Raw genomic sequence first — 21,870 nt, 5'->3', positions numbered from 1 at the left:
CTGGCAGTTTATCGCCCTGGTGGTGGACCGGCTCTTCTTGTGGCTGTTTGTCATCATTACCACCCTGGGAACCCTGGCCATGTTCCTGGACGCCAGCTTCAATTACACACCGGATAACCCATTCCCGTAGAGGACTACACACACACACGTGGAGCGTCACACACTGTTGTCACTCCACTGTGACTGCAGCACCTGACGTTGCTGATTGATTAAAGATTCCTCGCAGCTTTGATAAATCCCGGGTTTGTTCCGTGTCATCACGCCCTTCCAGCCTGGAAGCTTTAAAAGAAAACACATTTTTTTATTGTTAGACGCCACTTTTATGGCTTATTTTGACATCACGAGACTGCAGTAAGAACTGTGGACACTAGAGGGCAGTGAAAAACTAAAGAAAAGCATCTGTTCTGTGCAAAAAATGGCTTTAAATCCATTAAAAAAACTAAAAATCACATTTTTACAAACTGTTTTGCACCTCTGTGATTATTATGTATCTATGCAAGTACAGTTAGTTTTTTTAAACAAAATGACTGGAACATGTTTAAAAGATTTCATTATTTTGTCATCAAATTAAACATGTACTTATTTTATTTATTTCTTTATTAAAATGATGTTACGAATTCATTTTGCTTTTTATTTATTTAAATTTGAGAAATTTGTTATTTTTAAGTTTGCAATATTTAATTTAGATTTTTATTTATTGTACTGAAACATTTTGGAATCATTTGTTTCTGTAATTTATAGAACAAAATTGTCTCTGTTTTCTAAATGGATTAAAAATTTGTTGCATGAATTTCTTTTGACATTTGCTTCGCTTTTGTCACTTTGGTGCTTCTGCTCATCCTTACAGTTTTTTTATTTTAAAATCATTAGATCTTCGTGTTTGAAGGTTTAAATGCGTCAGAACACGTTTTTTGAGCTAAAATACATTTACGTGTGGCTAAAATAACGATTGTTTTTGGGCGCTACGTTCAAAAAACGTTCCTATTCCCGTTACACCAGGTGGAACTTTGACCCATCTGCTACACTGTAAAAAGTGAAACATTAGATCTAACAACTTTTTTTAAATTTGTTAAAATCAAAATTTTCAGGTTGAACAAATCGAAATTTTAGGTTTATGGTTTACTCAACTCAAAAATGTAATTTAACAAAAACTTTTAAATGTGTCAAATTGCAGATTTTTTGTTAATTGATTTAATTTTTCACTTTTTACAGAGTCGTAAACTGTAGAAAATGAACCAAAAAAAGCCCCAAGTGTGAACATGATGGATGTTCAGCACATTTCTCTTTGTGGAGTTGTTTGGTGGGTTTCTTCAGTGTCAGTCCAGAAACAGGAATTGTAGCTTCATTAGTGCAATTAAGTCTCTTATGGTGTATGTGTGTGAGTGTGTGGCCCCACCTTCACTCATCTGTAGCTGGGATAGGCTCCAGCAACTCCACAACCCCCTCAAAAGACTTTAGGGTGTTCAGAAAATGTTTTTGCTTTACTTTTGTTTTTTTGATTTGAAAAATCTCTCTATGTAAGGTGCTTTACCAAAACATTTAATTTAATTTAATTTAATTTAATTTAATTTAATTTAATTTAATTTAATTTAATTTAATTTAATTTAATTTAATTTAGTTTAGTTTAGTTTAGTTTTTGTTTGATTTGATTTTGATTTTTTTACTTGATTTAATTTATTTTTTATTTAATTTTGATTGGATTTGATTTGACTTATTTTATTTTAAGTTAATTTAATTGTATTTTATTTTATTTAGAATTTTTTTAACTTTTTTTTAATTGTTACGATCTTTAAAATGTGTTTGTGTTGATGTAAATTGGACTTCAGGGCCACCGTATTAATCCCTAACAAACCTGACTAAACTTTAATTTTTGCTTCTTTACATAAAAACAAAACATTTTCTTTAAGGCTGAAATAACAGAAAAATGTGCAGTTTCCATAAACCTGCAGAACTAAGACTGACATGATCTCCTGCAGACCAAACATCATGTGTCAGACCCTCCGGCCTCCATGTGACCGTGGAGTTCAGCTCCGTGATGTGCAGCTTTCAGCCTCTCCGTCTGGTTTTGTGCTGATTGTGTTCCAACGGTCCAAACAGGGTTTGTTTCCTCCTGCAAAGCTCTCAGGATTGTCGCGGAGGGTCGGACAAGAAGAATGAGTCCACAAGAGCAGGAACCCGATCGGTCAGACGAGGCGGAGGACATGGAGAGGGCAGGCGCCGTTCACCCCGCCCCCCCGATGGGAGGGAAAAACCCAGAGTGTTTTATTGCTGATGCCTCAGTGGCTTCCAAGGGCACTTAGTGGAACTTCAGTCTTTGAGTTTGCTCACTTCAGACCCACCGGGGGGGCGGAGCCTCCCTTTGAGCTGATTTAGCTGTTTTTCTCCTTCAGAGTGTTGAGCAACGGCGAAGCCACCCAGATGAATGCCTGTTTACCAAAAGGGTAACAAAGTGTGTGTGTGTGTGTGTGTGGTGGTTGTGGGGGGGGGGTATTTTGGTCTTCACTTCCATCCAGTCAGGAGAAGATCATATAAATCTGGTTGCCAGTAGCAACCAGACTCACAGTGAACCCTGGTCCTTTGCTTGCTCCTCTTGCCGCTCCTCTGTGGTCCTCCTATCTTATATATCATGATATTTATCGAGATATGTATCGAGATATGTATCGAGATACATGTAGCGATAGGTATCAAGATATGTATCACTATATGTATAGCGATACGTATTGAAATACATGTAGCGGTAAGTATCGAGATATGTGTAGCGATAAGTATTGAGATATGTATCAAGATATGTATTGAGATATGTATAGCGATAAGTATCAAGATATGTATCAAGATATGTATCGCAATAAGTATCGAGATATGTGTAGCGATACGTATCGAGATATGTATCAAGATATGTAATCAAGATATATATAGCGATACGTATCGAAATACATGTAGCAATAAGTATTGAGATATGTATCGCAATAAGTATCGCGACATGTATCGCGATGAGTATCGTGATAAGTATCGAGGTATGTATCAAGATATGTATCGAGATACATGTAGTGATTAGTATCGAGATATGTATCAAGATATGTATCGCGATACGTATTGAGATACATGTATAGCGATACGTATTGAGATATGTAACAAGATATGTATCGCGATATGTATTGATATATGTATGGCAATAAGTATCCAGATATATATCAAGATATGTATCACGATAACTATCGAGATATGTATTGAGATATGTATCAAGATATGTATCGCGATAAGTATCGCGACATGTATCGCGATAAGTATCGCGACATGTATCGTGATATATATCGAGATATGTATAGTGATAAGTGTCCAGATACATAACGAGATATGGATAACAATATGTATCAAGATATGTATCGAGATATTTCACAAGACTAACAAAACAATTTTACACTTTTTTTTTAATAGTATGACTTAAAAATTAAAGATTTAGCCTGAATATGAATACAGCTATCATTGTAATCAGGTTGAAACCAAAAGTAAAACATTAAAGGACCCTCATTAATAATTCATTAAATATCGCCTCGTCAGCACTTTAAATTGACACAAGTATCGGCAAAACAAAATATCACGATATGTCACCAAATCAATTTTTCCCTATTTATCATCCTGATCATCAAACAGTATTTCAAAGCACATTCTTTACCCACCCCACACCCCCCAATGGTTCTCACCATCATCAGCGGCCAAAGTCTCTCGACAGCTGGAGTTACAGTAGGAGGGGGGGGGGGGTTCAGAGGGCAAGAATGTGAGAGACTGAAGGACCAGACTGAGGCAAAAGCCCCTCTGGAGTAGGAGGAGGAGGAGGTGATGAAGCCGAGTGAGTAATCTGGCAAAGCCTCATTACAGCTCGTGTAATCCAACAGCAGGTGAGCAGAGGGGAGAACGTCCTCAAGGTTAAAGTTCTATCGCTTGGTTCTTCCTCAGGACTTTAGCTGGTCTCAATCGAAGCTCAAAACAATTTCGGTTTAGATTAAACTACAGTGACAAATTTAAAATAAGAAACTCTACTTATTTACATACCTACGTTTTTTAGAGCAGTTGATCCCAACCCCCTGGCCCACAGACCGGTACTGGTCCGTGGGTCACTTGGTACCGCACAGAAAAAGAAAAGTAAATAAATGAAGGCGCTAACTGAGAATATTTCTGATTATTGTCTGATCCTAAAGGAAGTTTTATTTTGAAAGATGGATTCTGTTCAAAACACCCGTCTGAGTCACTTGACGTAAAGTAGCTAGCTAGCATGACAAACTGAATCGCTAAGCTAGTAGCTCAGAGCTAACTACGAAAACCAAACAAAGCATATTTGGGAAGTTCCTTCAGGGAGAAAAGAGTCAGCGAGGAAACCGAAGACGAGCCTTCGACTTCAAAAGACAATAAAGCGGAAGTTTTCTTCCACACATGGAATTATTGAGACAGTTCTCATGTCGCAGAAACGGTTCTGGCTAATTCGGGGCGACAAACTTTTGACTGTATCACACATAGATAATAAAGTTGGAGACATTTATATTTTGAAAATTCCAGTTTTATGACGGTTGCGTCATTTTTTTGCTTTATTTATCATCACACATTAAAAGTCTGACGTAGCTGAAGCTAGCATCCGGTTGTTAGCCTCCACTTTGACGTTGAAGGGAAAATCACAACATAAGCTGAATTAGGTTAGCATCCGTTGAGAAACGTTAGCACAAAAAATGTTCATTTGTGTTGCAAAAAAACCCAATAATGAGGATTGATGTAAATGCAAAATATGATCAATCATTTTGCCCTAAAAGATAATCAGAGTCTGGATTGAATGTTACAAAGACATTTAATGGGAGGAAAAACATGGAATTTTTTTTTTCAAATCAGAAACAATTACTACATCTTCACAACTGTGTTTCATTGAATCTTCATCATCTGCATAGAAAATATCTACTAATATTTTAAAACTTTTTTAAACAAAATTTCTTGCAGTAGTGTTTTATTTTGAAAATAGTTTTTTTTTTTTTTAAACCGTAAAAAAACCTTAAAAATACCGACTTTGGCCCCGTTTGGACTGGCCTGTTAAAATACTGTCCAATTTAAACCAGAGAAAGGTTGGTGACCACAGTTTTAGAGCACAAAATTTGTGTTTTTGTCTTTTTTTTTTACTTAAGTTCCTTGAAATTGTGATTTTCAAGACTTTGAGTTTGTTGCTCTGGAGTTTGACGCCAAAAATACATAATAAAAAAAGGAAAAAAATCATATGTGTGTTGCACTTTTCATAGAAAGGATAACCAAACTCTAAACCAATTTTTGAAATGACTAATTTTAGAACAAAATATCAACAAATGGAGAAAAGCATCTTAGTACAAGTTGGTCCATCTTAATAAATCCTTATAAAATCTAAGATTAGCTCTGATTTCTTCGAGCATCAATCTACATTTTTGGCTCCAAAACAATAAAGACGAACAGAATTCTGGTATTTCTAGAAGTTTAAAAAAAAGTTTCCATAAATGTGGGCCCAAAATGACTAATTTTTTAAATAATTTCCTAATTTCTAGATTTTAGCTCTTAATAAGACAAAAAAAATCTGTTTTTTTAGAAAGATGTAGGCCAAAGATAAATAAAAATAACTTAAGAAACTAGAAATCTTAGTTTTACATTTTTACAAGGATCAAAGCAAAAATTTACTTCATTTACAATCTATATTAATATTCAATTTGGTTGCTTAAAGAAGACAAAAGATTACAGTTTTTGTTTAACAATTTTAATATTTTGGGGACATTTTTCATTCACAAATGTTATTGATTTTATTTTATTATCTTAAATAAGCCCCAACTTTTTTTTTTTTTTTTAGAAACGATTTAAATGTTTATGTCAATCCCTTCAAAGACTCGAAAATAAAGATGCTGTGAAGCTTTTAGATATTTTATTAGTTTATTCAATCTAGTACCTTTTTCCTTTATGTTTATTTATAACTAAAAATTATGTTATTTCATGTTTTTTGTGTCTTATTGGCTCAGACTTTAATACTGTTCGTTGCTTGTGAGATTATACAACTTTCTTTGTTTTGTCATTTTCAGTGTAACATATAATGTTGGATTTCTTAATAATAATATAAAAACATCTTTACGTGGGTTGACTGTACAGAAATGACTCCAGCAGAGGGATTGGTTGATGGGTTGGAGCGGGACTCCTGTGCGTAAAGACAACCTGTCGCTTCCTGTAACCAGAGGGAGCGTTTCCCAGCAGATCTTTTCACACCCACTTCACACCATCACACACTTCTCCATCCTCCGGCTTCACCTCTCCAGCGCCTCTTTACGCGCAGAAGCAGCAGCCTCGCGCGCACTTTGACTTTTTACGTTTCCACACGGGCGCTTTTTGGAAAACAAATGGCCAATTCCGGCATCCAGCTGCTGGGCTTCTTCCTTTCTCTGGTTGGCATCGTGGGTCTGATCGTGGGCACCATCCTGCCGCAGTGGAAGATGTCCGCCTACATCGGGGACAACATCATCACGGCCGTGGCCATGTACCAGGGGCTGTGGATGTCCTGCGCCTTCCAGAGCACCGGACAGCTGCAGTGCAAGATCTACGACTCCATCCTGCAGCTGGACAGTGAGTCCATCCCAAAAGTTCCTCTAGTTTTATGCACCTTTCTGCTCCACAGGTTTGCGCGCTTGTGCGTAAAAGGTGCGTAAAAGTGTCAGATTTGTTACAAAAAATAACTTAAACCATTCAAGAATGTTGCAAATGACAAGAAAAAGATAATTTTAGATTTTATAAATAAAATTTGTTTCCATGAGCACTCTCTAAGTTTGTAAAAATATGAGAAAATTTTAATTAGGAGAGACCGGAAATTAGAAAGAAAATCTTCAAAATAAAAGGGCAATTTGACTTTAAATCGTATTATTTACAATTCTTTTTCAGTAACTTTACTTTCATGTTTCTTAGCACAAAAAAATAAACGTCTTTAAAAATAATCAATACAAATATGCACATATTACTTTAACTGTTAAAAAAAACAAATCCAGAATTTAATCTAGAAAATCTCTGGACAGTTTCCCGTCCAGATAATTCCTGTTATCTGCTGGGTAAAAGTGCTACTTGAAAAAAATCTATATTCGAATCACTGTTCACTGTGCACTCTTACACACTGTAAGAAATGAAACGTTGGATTAATTAACAAAAATTCTGTATTTGTTACATTTAAAATGATTCGTTTTTATCAAATTAAAATTTTACTTTTTTTGTCAAGTTTTTTCTTTTATGGCACTTTGACGATTGTGCTTCATTTTGCTAGCTTTTAAGGATTACACTAAAGTAGATCAAAAGTGTCGAAGAAAACCGAATCCTACTTAACAATATGCTAACATTTGGGGCTAAAGAACGCCGTTTGCTACAATCGCACAGACAAAAAGTTGTTTTTCAGCAGACTCCTGGCCAACTAAAAAAAAACAGCTTAGTGGCAAATAGGCCACACCCCCCGTTTCTCTTTCTAGATTTGAAGCCAACCTGGAAGAACTAAAGGTGGCAGTTCCTAAAATGAGCACTGGGGGAATGTTTTACAAAAGGAGCAATTTTATGTAGTCTGGTTTCAAGTGTTTTGTTTTGCTTAGTATTCTTTATTTATTAGTCAGAAGGAAAGATTTTTGGTGCAAAATCCCCTTAATCATGTTTTTATTATGAAAATAAACTGCATCCACTGCTTGCTAAACTTTGCTAGCATGTAAAAGAGTCTTTCTCCTTAATAATGAACATTTTTTAATATATTTTTAGACATATTTTGATAGCGTCCTCAGTAACGCGTGTTTAAGACACCACTTCCGATTAAATTAGTCTCGAATTCGGGCTATCGCATTGAAAACTCTCACACTCAACCATCGCTACGAACGATTTTAAGATTTTTGTCAAGCTCTACGTTAAAGTTAAACTGTTAGCTAGGTGATGCTGACTCTTCTAACTACCAAAATGTGCGACCAGATCCTTCCTAAAAGCTAATAATGACTGACAATGTTCAAGACAACACTTCCAAAGAATACAGTCGCACACTTCGGGCTATCGCATTGAAAACTCTCACACTCAACCATCGATATGAATATTTTAAGACTGTTGTCAGACCCTACGTACAAAATGCGCAGCAAAAGTTAAACTGGGTCAACGGTTAGCTAGATGATTTTGACTCTTCTAGCTACCAATATGAACGACCAGATCCTTCCAAGAGCCACTGATTTTAGTGAAGATTTGATTTGATTTGATTAGTAGTTAAAGTACAAGCAATCCAAACCAAAATTTAAGTAGTTTTTATTAAAAAATTCCCAAACCATCTGCTTTTAAGACATTTTAACGTATCGTTTTGTGGTTCCCCGGTACCAAACACCTGAATCTGGTGGAGAAACAGTGAGCCTCACTGACGAGGACTGAGGACTGTTCATCCTCGTGCTGCTTTTCCGCACAATCCACCTTATTGTTTGTGCTTGATATCCTCTCCCTGCCGGTTTTGTTTGTTTGGGCAGAGACGGTCTGAACTGGCACAGGCTGGTTCTAGGTGGACGAGGGAGCGACGGGGGAGGGGGAGAGGGGCCTCACCCTGTGATAGGTTTATGGGGTGATGGGGAGGGGGAGCGGGCCTCCACATACAGGCAGTGCGTGGGATGATCTTTTGTGTGTCTGCGTTCTTGGAGGTCTCCAGGGTTTCTGGAGGAATTCACAGTAAAGTGAAATAAAACGAAGCGGTTTGATGAACTTTACAGAAACTGGAGCGGTTTCTACAGTAAAGGACACAAAGAGGTTTCTGTTCTGCTTCCTGGAAAAGATTTTTTTAAAAGATTTTCCTCTTGTCCCAACCTCAGGTGCGCTGCAGGCCACTCGCGCCTTGATGATCGTCGGTATCATCGTGTCCATCGCCGGTCTGGGCGTGGCCTGCATGGGGATGAAGTGCACCACCTGTGGGGGGAGCGATAAGCTGCGCAAGTCCCGTGTTGCCATGACAGGAGGCATCATCCTGCTAGTAGGAGGTCAGAATGCAAAACGGTTGTGAGTTTGATACTGAAAAAAAAGTCAGTTGACCAAACAAGAAACAAAGAATCGATGCTGCAGGAAATGGACATTCATCTTTGCACCCTTGTTTTTTCTTTTTTTTTAAGTCATCTAAATACCTTAATTTTGTCATACATTTTCTTATGCTTTTTTTTGCAAATTTATACGGTCCAAGAAAATTTGCTAATTGATACGTTTCTGCAGAAATTTCAGTATAATCGGTTTCATTAAAAAAAATATATATATATATATATATATATATTTTTTTTTTTGTATAAATGGTTATCAACCGTTTAGCACAGAAGCTTTAGCTGCAGTTTTTACATCTTTTCAACTTTCATGACTCTACAACCGTTTATGTAATTAACATAATTTTAAAAGATTCTGGAAAGGAGAAAAGAAGCTTTGTGTTTGTATTTTGCTTTTCACATTAGTGTTGCAAAACTTTTACGTTTGTAAAGTGTAGTATGTCTACACATTAGTACACCTTACATGTGTAAAACGTTGTATATCTTTACATTCGTACATTTAATGCTTGTATAGTGTTGCATATTTTTACATTAGCACCCTTTCCACGAGTAAAATGTAGCATATCATTACGTTAGCACACTTTACGCTAACTGTTGCACATCTTTACATTGGTAAATCTATTGTTAATAAATTGTTGCATACCTTTACTTTAATATACTTTACATCAGTAAATTGTTGCATATCTTTACGTTGGTAAATCTTTTTAATATTATTTTTGATGTTAAACTTTACATTAGCAAAGTGTTGCATATATTTACATTTGTACACTTTACGTTAGTAAAGTGTCACACATCTTTACGTTAGTACACTTATTGTTAGTAAATAGTTGTATATCTTTATGTTTGTAGACTTTCACATTGGTAAAGTGTCATATATGTTTACTTTAGTACTATTTAAGTCATTAAATTGTTGCATATTTTAACATTAGTTCATTTTACGTTGGTAAAGTGTTGAATATTTTTACGATAGTACATTTTACGCTAGTACAGTGTCACATATATTCACATTTGTACACTATTCCTTAGTAAAGTGTTGCACATCTTTACATTAGTGCATTTATTGTTAATAAATTGTTGCATATCTTTTTGTCAGTACCCTTTACATTTTTACATTAGTACATGTTGTATTAGTAAACTGTTATGTAACTAAATTCTTGCATATCTTGACATTAGTACATTTTATGTTAGTAAAGTGTCATATATGTTTTACGTTAGAACACTTCAAGCTTTGAGGCGAATGATAACATACATTTGTAAAACTTTAATTTGTGAATTCAAAAACCATCAAATCATTGAGAGGATCATCAGAGATGAAGAACGAATATAAAGCTTCTGTGTTGATCTTAAACAAAGCATTTCCAGTTATTGGATCTCCTGCCAGTCCTTCAAAAGTTAGAAGGTTTGAAGTTCTATCCACCTCCTTGTTCCAGCTTCCTGTGATGATCCAACTGAATGAGTCCAGTCTTTAAAGTCCAGAATCCACCAGCAGAGATCAGAGGTCTTCTCTGAGTAAAACCACACACTAGAAGCTGATTGTGTTGCTTAAGAAAGAGCTGAAATTGAGTCCGCTTGCTTTTGATGTGACGGGCCGACTGATGTTCGTGTTGCCTTCTTCTTGTTGTGCAGGACTGTGTGCCATTGTGGCGTGCTCCTGGTTTGCTCACAACGTCATCAGAGCTTTCTATAATCCTTACACTCCTGTCAACACCAAGTAAGTTCCTGAAGACACGGACACAGCTTCTATTCATTCAGTAGTCATTCCAAGTTTATAAGAGATGTTTACAAGTCAAGTCTGACATCTGGTGACAAAAACAAGTCAAGTCTCAAGTCTAAACTTACAGCAAATGTATTATCATAAATTGTCATTAAGGTACTTTTATTAACTTGCGGAGATACAATAATAAGGAGTTGGTGTTTCTGCATTCCCAATACAAAAACGTTTGTAAAAAGAGCTTTTATTTTGTAGACCTGGAAGCAATTTCCTGGAAATAAATTAACAAATCAACATTGTACACCAGTCCCAGACCTCAAGTCTATACGCACTCTTTGTCTACAATGTATCAAGAATTAAATTAAAAAGAGAGAATACAATTGTTCTTCGAATGTGTTTATGAGCTCTTTTAGTAATGCTAGCTAACATTTAACTGAACAAATGTAAAGATATATTTTTATTCAGAGCAACAAGCTGTCCCCAGTTACAGTCGTGCACGTCTACTTCTAAAGATTCTGAGGTTATGAATGAGTCAATGAGTGAAAGCAGCTATTATGAAAGAATTGAAGGAGAGCAGAGAGAAAATGGAGAAAAACGTGCTTACTCAGTGTTTTTCTTTTCATATTTATTCTCCATGTATTCCTCGAATTCTGATGAAAGTCCAAAAGTCAATTTCTGTGAATGAAAGGTTTTTTTTTACAAGCTTAGAGTCTCCTATAAGGATCACTATCCTATATAGTAACAAAATAGGAAAAAGACAAAAATGAATTCATAAACGTGTCGAGTACCAATAGTGATCACTTTTAAAGCTCCATTTATAGAAGTAAAGAGCCAAAAAAGTTGATTCGAGGTTTGGTTATGTTGTATCTTGTAGTATCCTGGGCATGTTTACATTAGAAGTGGGGTTATCTGGACCCCACTGGTGTCCGTGGCAGACATAAAATCCTGTCCACTTTATTCATGGGAGGGGTCAAACATCAGTGTCTGGGTGGGGTCATCTGGACCCTATAAGAGAGCACAAGGGTTAAGGACCCTTCTGCATCTAAAAATTGACCTTTTGGGTGTCCCCAATTCGTCATTTTTTGACCTACTGGCTGTTCGTAGAATCAAGGGTCCCTCACCCTCTGGACGCAGTACCGGATGCAACATGGACTGCTCCTTGAGACTTGTCCAGTACCTGTACCCAAACCCAGTACTGGTACTCTAACCCGGTACCGGAAGCAGAACCAGACGCGGTACTAGGCGCACACCGGTACTCGGTTAATGTACCGATACTAGACTGGTTCCAGTTCGTGGCCCGGACATTTGGGACCCATGATTCAAAGGGAACAGCCAATACGTCAAAAAACATCGAGTTGGAGACACCCAAAACGTCCATTTTTAACATGGAGGGGGTCTTTAACCAAACATCAATATGTGACGAGTTGGTAGTGAGAATGTGTTGGACTGTTAGAAATCAGGAAACTAGACAATCAGAGCGTCCTACTTGGAGACGTCCTACAGGCACTTGAGTATCACATGTACACTCATACACGACCAGAACTCGCACCTTCCTAATGACTATGAATGTGGCATAATGTTAGCAGTACGTCAACAATTACCCTACACTTACCTAAAAAATGGCAATCATTCCATTTTCAACATCGTTTCTTGAGGTGGCTGTAGGAGCCTGTAGAGGCCCGAGACACCTGGGCTCCCATTAAGAACCGATCACTTGTCTTTACTATCGTCCATAGACCCGGACATATGAGTCCACCCCGTACAGGTGCATGTGACTAAATACTTCTAGATGCAACCAAATCAAACATGCTAAAAATAGGTTTCCAAAAGACCCAAACAAACAGATAAACATGTTTTAATCAAAAGTTACATACTATAAAGACGTTTTTTTGTACTTTTTTTCCTTTTCTATTCAGATTTGAGTTTGGAGCTGCTATTTTCATCGCGTGGGGCGGCTCCCTCCTGGACGTTCTGGGCGGGGCTATGTTGGCGGCATCCTGTCCTACGAAGAAGCAGGTATCCAAGTACCCACCTATAGGCAGTACTCGCTCCGGGGCTGCAGCCAGCACCAAGGAGTACGTGTGACTTCGCCCCCCTACTACTCGGGACTTGAAAAGATGCTGAAGAAGAAGGAGTTCCTTGAGGGAAGACTTGAGGGAAGATTTGCCAAGAGGAAACCCCCAAAACTGGACTTCCCTTTTTTTTCCCAGCAGATCTTCTGCACATTCCATGAAAGATGTCTGCCGTCCAAACATTCAACAAGTGACCCTCACAAATACATTATAATTAGATCTCATGACTTCATAGACTCGGGGCTCGTTGGTTTATAGGCGGAACAGTGGATGGAAGCCAACAGTGGCGAGCCCATGCAAGAGAGCCACGTTTATTAGCATTTACCATGTAATTGAAGATAATCAATTTTAGTCTGCTGCAGCTCGGAGCGACAATTCAAAGTGTTGGGACTGAAATAGAAAACCAGAGTGTGAGCTTTCACAGCATGTCTTCACACCAGGCTGCTACAATCGCTGCTCACACAGGAAATATTTGGTCACCATCACTCACATGAAGCGACCTCTATTTATTTTGTCGAGGTTTTCGCTCCACATCTGCAGAAGCTTTTAGGGGATTTTAGAGTCGTACTGCTGTTGAGCTGAGACATTTGCAAGTGTTTGTCAGAAAGTGGATCCATAGGAAGTGTATTTTTAACCTGTGAAACAGAACATGAAAAATAAAAATGGTACTGACACAATGTTAACTGTTGGTTTTCACCATAGACATTCATAAGAGATGGACTGACTATGGGAAATCTCATGCAGGCATGACCTCTGACCTTTGGCGGGCTGCTACCTTGAGTCAAAAGCTATGACGTACTAGAAAAAAAAAGTACATGTAAAAAATTGACCCTTTTTACCATCGTGTTTTCATAATGTCAATAAATCTTTTGGGAAATGGGCGGATCCAACAAGCTAACACTTCAGCAATAATATCAATTTAAAAATAAATTGTAAAATTCTAGGGTCAAATACAAATTAATCTAAAAGTAAAATATAAAAGTTTGCAGAAATGCAAATAATTTAAATTAAAGGTGAGAAAAAGCAAAGCATACACAATATAGATGAACCTTTACTGGATTTTCATCTTAGGAGCAGTTTGATGATTTAGAACGAATTGGTGACACCTGGTGGCCAATCTCAGAATTGCAGAAGCCATGATGTTTTAATGAAACACTTGGCTAGTTGTTGCTTGTTTTTTTTTTTTTTTTTTTACATTTTACAATGAACAACTGCACATAAAGGTTCCTGTAGATTTTTTTTACCAGCTCACTTTAATATTTGAATATAAAAGCTTAAGTGTCACTGTTTCTGGTATAAAGTCACACCTTTTAAAATCAGAATAATGTTTGTCATGCCCCCTAGAGGTGGCTTGGTGAACTGACCCAACTCCAATGAGTTTTGAACTTGCTTCAATCAAGAAGTCATAGGATTGTCCCTTTGCTTTCCCCGTTTTATTTTATAAACTAACTTTATATTAACTTAAATATAAATGTATCTGTCAGCTTCTGTTCTAGCAAATTATGTTTAAAACTTTTTTAATACTAGAACTCATAATGACTTTAATTTTAGTATATAAAGCTGAAGTTTTACCAAAGTTCTCCTAATTGTTATTTTTATTATCACATTATTAATATAAGGGTTGGAGGAAGGACTGGAGAATGTTTCCTCTGCGATATTAAACACAATAACTCTTATTGATATAAAAATTAGATTAATTACAACAAATTATTTGAGCAGGACCAACTAAAAACATTGATTAGCAAATAACTTCACAATGTTGATGAACTTTTGAACTTCTGCATCCAAGGAGCAGCAGAAAGAAAAAAAAGCTGTTTTTGAGCAGAACAATTTAGTGACACCCGGTGGCCAATCTGAGAACTGCAGAAGCCATGAAACCTTAAAATAAATATTTTCTATATTTATAATAAAATAAAGAAGTAGTACATTTGGTCACTTTCGAATGATTTTACGTTAATAGAGAATACTGAAAAGAATATAAAATTGAGGGAATAATTTGACAGTTTGGAATTATTAAGACAAACATTTAGTTTTAACAACAATTGTAGATTTTATTTGATGATCAGACTTTTTTCTGGTGATCTCACTAGTTGAACTATCAGACTAAATGAATGTCTGAAGAAATCCTAAATTAAAAAAAAAATCTTCTTTTCATCTATTTTTGCTTTTTTGTATTTAACATAATTCTGGGTTTATTAGAAAAGAGTTAAACTCCACACCGATACACAAAAATATAAACTTGTCCCATCATAATTGAGCTTAAGTGAGACAACTTTTAAGGCAAAATCTGGTCTAAATCTAAAATGAAGACAAATAAATGTATGAAAACAGTGTTAGATGCTTGTGTACTCACAAAAGAAAGGACATTATTTTGCTTTCTATTCATTTTCAGGTTACTTCCTGCTGAAACCAACATTTAGTAGAACTCTAAATTGTAGTATAAGTCAAGTTGAGCCTCACGTTGCAGCAGACAGTTGAATACAGATGAGTTTTCACTGATAAACCAACAAGTGAACATGTTAACGTTTACCACTTTTGACTGGAGCTAAAGTCCGTCACTCGTGTCGCCACACCCAGCCTAAGATGTAGCCTAGCTCTAAAAATAGCGACTGAACGTTTTGAGCACGACAAAGTTCTAAAGTTTACGACAAAGACACAAAGACTTCAGCAAGATCCAAAGGTTTTATTTCCACGTTGAAAACGGCACCAGTTCCATGCAGAAAGGCAACCACGAGTCACACAGCCGATCCAGTGAGAAAGAGACGAAACGTAGTACGGATTACGATGCAACATCGGCATTACCGCCATCTTCAAAGCGCAACTTCGGCGGTGTCAGATTGTCTTGCATCCCTCATCGTCACAACACCCAAACGGTCCTTCAATACCCGAGAAACCGTCCAATTGCGATGCTTTGAGACCAAAGTACTTTAGTGCTTTAGAAATAAATACCAAAATTCGTGCCACAATCTGTATAAATTATAAAGCATCAACCTTCATTTGGCATTGGAGAGTTTTTTTTTTTAATCCGGTTGTAGGATCAACTGTGAAACCAAAAAATGAGGGCGTCTGCAGAGTCCACCAACAACAAAAAAATAGCCCTTTAAGAGCGAGACACCAGCTTTTGATTCTTCATGCATAGTGTTGTCCTGCACTGACCGACTGGACCAAAGCAGCATGCAGCATGCGCTCAGAATCAAGTAACAAAAAATACACAAAGTCCGTTTGTAACAATAAATAATGAGCAGTAGTTTTTCCTGTGAACCCACCAGCAGGATCATTGCAGAACTCCCTCACATACAAGTGCGGCCGCTAAAGCAGATGGCCCAACAGCTCTGTCCGATTGACGAGTGCAGCTCCAGCTAAGTAGCCCTTGAGATCTTTGCGCTGTAGAAACATCGCCCGGTCCCGACAGTCTACTGAGGTAAAGAGCGATGCAGAACTCGTTCACAGTCCGAGTGGAGGTGAAGGGAAATCAACTTTATGTACAGTCAGGCGTTGGCGGGTCGCTTGTGAGCTTCTGCAGGGACTCTTGAAAGGAGCGAGGTCGAGAGCGCTGACAGACGTCCGGTTCCTGTCGCACTTCCTGCTGGAGTCTAAGAGATGGGGGACAGCGATACCGCGATCTGGCCGTTGTTGTTCATGATGTCGTCCAGGTCTTCATCGTCCAGGTCCACTGAGGAGGACGAGACAGAGGAGTGAGGCCCAACTTTAACCCTTTAACACCTGAGCCGTCATCGGTGACAAACTAACAGACTCTACAAACTATAATAGCTCTTCAAATGTTTAAGCAATCGATTTAAACCAATTCTGACGCGGAGAAAAGTGGATTTGTGCCAACAAGACGCAAATCCACTTTTCTACGCGTCAGAATTATGTTGATTTTGCAAACTCTTCACCATTGTAAAATGTTGCATATCAACACTGCATAAATAATTCAAGAGTTACAGTATTTTAAAGAGCATTACACTAGGGTTGTAGTGAGTATGAATACTTGGATATTCGTGATCGTTTCCCAAAAGAATATTTGTGACGATCAAAATCGGTGATTTGCGATCTTTAAAAGTAATAACTAAAATTCAAATCCGTTGGAAGTCTGATAATTAGAATAATAAGAGTTACGCTAACTCACAATTTTAGTACAAACATTTGTAACGTACAAGATTGCAGATTTGCGACCTTTATAAATATTAAATAAAGCACAATTACGCCAATTGGATAAATACTTTAAGAGTTACAGTAAATCAATGAACATCAATGCTAGGGTTGTAGTAAGTGTGAAAACTGGGATTTTCATGATAATTTCTCAAAAATTTGTGTACAAATATTTGTGATGTCCAAGATTGCTGATTTGCAATCTTTATAAATATTAAATACAGGACAAAGTCATCAGATTTGTGCGTAAATGCGGTTTTGTGTGTTTGTAACAAGCAATTTGTTGGTATGGTTAGTTTTAAACTATTGTAGTATTTTTTTTATTTCATCATTTTTGTACTAATGCACAAAATGTTTTGTATAAGTTACAAATGGGAATAAAAGTATTTTCTCTCCATACCCTATCGCTCTTCAGTAAATATGTCATAGAAAACAACAATTTTTTAAAATATTTTGGCTAAAAACTGTATAATTATAATATACAGACAACTGGGAATGGTTTTACAGTTGATCAAAAGATGATTGGAAACAGAAAACTGATCGTTTTGTGGATCCAGTTTGATGCTTACCTTTCTTGGACCGGCCGATCTGCCCCAGCTTGGGCGCCCTCTGCCCCAGCCTCTGGGGGTTAGCGCCCCCTTCGTGGCCGTTCACCTGTGGGTGTCCGGGGTTGAACTGCCCCGCCGCACCGGGCTGTCGGGGGGGCCCTCTAGGCGGAATGAGCTCGGGGATTCCTGAGGCTCCGTACATGTCGTTCTCTCAGATGACCGCTAGGTGTCGCCAAAGGCCGCGATTTTGGTCCCTTGTGTTCGTGGGGGTCTTCTCACTTCCGCAACTTGAATGTATGGAAACCGAGTGAAATGGTGGGGAACGTCGGTGGGGAGGGGGAGTCCACGGGGTCTGCCAAGTGAATAAGAGTTAAAAACTACTAGACTTTTCTATTGAAGTCCAAGTCGCTTTTACGACACAAACAAATGACGCGTTCGGCTGTAAACACGAACGGCGTATATACGTTACATGCCGCCACTCGGTAAAACGCCGCGTTTTCAAAGCTTTAAAAATAAAACAACCGATGAATGTTGATTCGCACGCGCTCACCTTTTGTTTTACGAGGCCGAAGGGAGAAAAAAAAAACAATGAAAGAAAGAAAGCGGCGTCTCCGCACCGTGTTGTTGTTTATCAGGACTCGCTGTCTTTCTCTCCCGGCACACCGAGGAAGTTCCGATTTAAAGGGACCTCCGCTCTTCTACTTCTTCTTTTTTTTTCTTTCGGCTCTTGGGGATTTCCCGGTGTGTCGCGCGAGGAAGTTCACGTCACTGCGTGGCGGCTCTAAAGTGACAGGGATGACACGACGGATGAACCAGGGGATGTTTAGAGGGGACTCGCCCCTCCTCCTACCGGAAGAGTGACAGGGGAGCTAGCCAATCACAGACGGGCTAATGTTACTGTCGCTTAGCAGAAGAGGTCACGTGCGTTTAATAGTTAGCTTAAAACAGGAGGGAAAACAACTTACTCATTGTGTGATTTTCTGTAATGTTGGTTGTTAGTTGACTCATCTATAGTCAAAAAAAGGGGAAGACAGTCATTACCGAAACCACAACCATTATTTAACAATTATATTTTTCCGTACTACAGGAGCTAAAAGTGTTTCAAATACATTTTAGCATTTAGAAATTGTTTAAATATAACGTTTATGCTTTAACAAAAAAAAAAGATCAAAATTCAATAAAAACCCGTCATAAAAATACATATTTTTTCAGGCTACAGACCGGTTTAATGGCAGATTATTTATTTTATTTGTATTTTTTTTAATTATTATTATTTTGTTAATTTAGCTACAAGTTTCCTTTTGAGTTATTTTCATATAGTGTAAAATATTTACTTGTACAATAGATTTTGTTTAAAACTATTAAAATGTGAATTAGATTTTCCCTTAATCCATTAATGTCAAAATTGGAGGTTAAAAAAATCAGACGCTAACTGTCTTGTCCGACTTTTAAGTCGCAACAAATAAAGACAAAAAAAAAAAAAAGGTCAATAAGCGTAATCCACCATTTGGACATCTTTATTGGTAGCAACCTTTTAACATTAGTTAAATATTACGCATTATTATTAATGTATGTTTGTAAAACTAGGACAACAAATCAATATCTCGAGTGAAAACTCAGCTTTCTTTTTTCTTTGAAATCGAAGGTTTCTTCTTTTCCATCACTGGCTGTTTTCTGTAAAAAGAAACTTTCCAACTACGTTTGTTTTAACTTAGACAATTTTGCTTACTTGGGGTCAATTAGCAGTCGGCATAGCCGCTTTAAGAAAGTGGCGGACGTATTTTCAAATTGTGACAGAGCAACTTGATATGCACAAAATATGAGCCAAATGTTCTAAGGAGAATCCACTAGCTTTTCAAAATAAAACTTGTTTCAGAATCAGACAATAAAGAATATGGAAAAATGTAGGGTATGTTTGTTTGTTTTTTCTTTGTGGACTATTTAGTGTCTCGGATTTTAGCGCAATTCTGGCAAATGCTACTTTTTTTAAAATGCCAAAGATGATGTCATCTGTTTGTAGAAACATTTTAAGCATAAGTTTCTTGTGTAGTTTATCCTGTAAATAACAAACATCACGTGTTAAAATGTAAATGTTTTATCAGACTGATGCATGCACGGGCACACAAACCTCTGCTTCCTCTGTAAATGGAGTGCAAACCCTGATAGTAAGCGGTTTTCTTGGTGTGCAATTTTCCAAAACAGCTTCTGGGTTTGTGTAAACATTATACAGATTTTCACATAGTCATGGAAAATTTCCTCTTTTTTTGCCTTGTTTTTGTTGAGATGGGAGGATAAGATGATGCTGGTTTTACGCTCTGTAAACATGGAGCTAACTTCTTTTCTTTTTCTTATCTGGTGGAACTAAGACATTCTCTAGAAAAAATCACTTCACTGCCAAACTGAGGGAAAATACAAGTCATTTAGGTTAAGAGGTCACCAATTCCTAACTCCTTTCACTTCACTGGCAAACCTGTTAGTCAGTGATTAACTGTGGAAGTTAGACACCAACATGCTTTCAAAATCACAAATTCAAACAAAAAACTTCCATTGGCCTCTGTGAGGATCCGACTGATGAGCAGCTCATACCAAGTTCCTCATGGTGTTAAGAGCAGCTCTTAAGTGATCTAAACGCGGTCATGTGAACTCAACAACACCACTCCTTTATGGGTCTTTTAGCACTAAGTGGCCTTCATCCACTTAAAACCTTCAGTTCTGGGCATCAGCACACACAATGGTTCCCATTTCTGCCAGAAATAGGTTTTTCTAAACTCCTATCATGAAACTATTCTTCTGCTTTACAGAAGATGATTCTTAATTTTAAAAAAATGTGATTTTTCCACATCATTTTCATGTTGCAAAATATCAAAAAAAGTCTTTAACACTGAAGCTGTGGCCGGCGACAGCAAAACAACACTCACACTTTGAATCCCAATGACTCTTCACCCTTTGGTGCAATGGATTTTGAGACAAAGAAAAAGTGCTTTACGCTAGTTTACTTTACATTGCAGTTACAACACTTTACGATTGTTTCCATGACTTTACTTTATAACACTTTACATTTTGATTGCAATCCTAACGTTACTTTACCTTACGTTATAGTTTCAACGCTTTTCCTTACTTTACATTGATTTACTTTACGATTGTGTTGCAATGCCTAACAATAGTTTATTTTCTGTTAAGGTTGCAACCCTAACATTACTTTATTTTTACTTTAGTGTTGCATTGCTTTACTTTGTGTTGGTTTACATGAGTTTACTTTACGTTGCAGTTGCAACACTTACGTTAGTTTACGTTACAGTTGGAGTCATACATTACTTTGGGGTTTACTTTAGGTTTTACATTACGTTGGTGTTCTTTATGTAAGTTTACAGTTTACTTTACGTTACAGTTGCAACACTTCACGTTAGCTTACTGCTACTTTTCTTTAGTTTACTTTACGCCGCTTGACGTTACGGTTGCAACGCTTTACTTTATGTTGGTTTACATGAGTTAATGTTACCCTACACTACGATATGGGATAGTTTGCTGTTTGAATCTTTCTGAAGCCTCTGGTTCGCCATTAGTTTTCTGTTCCCTTTGATATTTTCATTTAATACATAATGCATGTGTACAAAACAGAATACTTTACTACTGTGCATTAAAAGCAGATGCCATTAATCAACAAATATTTGTTAATTTTATAGTGCAGTTTATTGTGAAAAAGCATATGTTTTAAAAAGAGATTTAAAAGAGAAACAACAAAATAAAAGCTACATTGATTGTAAGCAGCGATAACTGTTGTTTACTGTAAAAGCCCAGGATTTTTGCAGATTACCACCCATATTCCACTCTCATTCATTTCAGGGTCAGCGGGGGAGGGCTGGAACGTCCTGCCTGTCAGTGGGGGAACAAAACACACCTCAGCAGAAAACGTTCTCCTCCACTTCGTCTGAAGGGGTTCGATGATGACCCACTGAAAGGAATCTTTGTTGTGGAGTTCTTAAAATATTCAGAATTCTGTATAATATAAATATACATTTCAAGGTTAATTATAACCGGTGAGCGTTTCCATCACGCCCGGCTTGAGTGCTTGTGTGAGAATGAATGTAATCTCTGCGCACATCGGATTCTACAAATGAGCCCATGCACAACTGGGAGATTTTGAAAAACGAAACAAGTCCAGACTGATCCGGATGATCGACCACAGGGGCCACATCCTGCAGTTATAAAGGAGTGTTTGTGCAGCCCAGTGGAGCACAGTGAGATCCAGGGCGAGCGGAGGGAAGTCATCATGGCCTCGATCACGACTGTGACCGTCCTGCTCCTGGTTCTGATGCAGTGCTGTTGCTGCG

The 21,870-nt window shown here is 37.4% G+C and overlaps 3 protein-coding genes across 4 annotated transcripts in view; 2 read left to right on the top strand and 1 right to left on the bottom strand.

Annotated features, from left to right (window-relative positions):
- Window positions 1-568, top strand: part of chrnb1l (cholinergic receptor, nicotinic, beta 1 (muscle) like) — a gene marked incomplete in the record, with an annotated part of 12,730 nt that extends 12,162 nt beyond the window's left edge. Inside the window, 1 exon segment of the mRNA XM_024288246.2 lies at window positions 1-568. Within this exon segment, the coding sequence (XP_024144014.1) occupies window positions 1-130 (130 nt within the window).
- A 5,446-nt stretch (window positions 569-6,014) lies between these two features.
- Window positions 6,015-13,522, top strand: cldn7a (claudin 7a). Its single transcript, XM_024288214.2, has 4 exons — window positions 6,015-6,606; window positions 8,841-9,005; window positions 10,683-10,767; window positions 12,684-13,522. Exons 1-4 carry the CDS (start codon window positions 6,384-6,386, stop codon window positions 12,850-12,852), a joined length of 642 nt encoding a protein of 213 aa, XP_024143982.1. The 5' UTR covers window positions 6,015-6,383; the 3' UTR covers window positions 12,853-13,522.
- Window positions 13,523-15,502: 1,980 nt separating this feature from the next.
- On the bottom strand, window positions 15,503-18,452 carry si:dkey-112a7.4. 2 transcript variants are annotated; one of them, XM_036216757.1, is made up of 3 exons: window positions 18,157-18,452; window positions 17,561-17,891; window positions 15,503-16,512 (listed from the first exon to the last, which is right to left on the bottom strand). In XM_036216757.1, the coding sequence occupies exons 2-3, from the start codon at window positions 17,739-17,741 to the stop codon at window positions 16,433-16,435; spliced, it is 261 nt and encodes an 86-aa protein (XP_036072650.1). In that variant the 5' UTR covers window positions 17,742-17,891; window positions 18,157-18,452; the 3' UTR covers window positions 15,503-16,432. The 2 variants fall into 2 exon arrangements, with proteins under 2 accessions (XP_036072650.1, XP_036072649.1); XM_036216756.1 differs by having other exon boundaries at window positions 18,090-18,451.
- Window positions 18,453-21,870: the final 3,418 nt, after the last annotated feature.

This window comes from Oryzias melastigma, linkage group LG18 (genome assembly GCF_002922805.2).
Source record: "Oryzias melastigma strain HK-1 linkage group LG18, ASM292280v2, whole genome shotgun sequence".
Taxonomy (NCBI): domain Eukaryota; kingdom Metazoa; phylum Chordata; class Actinopteri; order Beloniformes; family Adrianichthyidae; genus Oryzias; species Oryzias melastigma.
The sequence above is the reverse complement of the archived record's forward strand: the minus strand, read 5'-3'. Positions and strand labels throughout refer to the sequence as shown.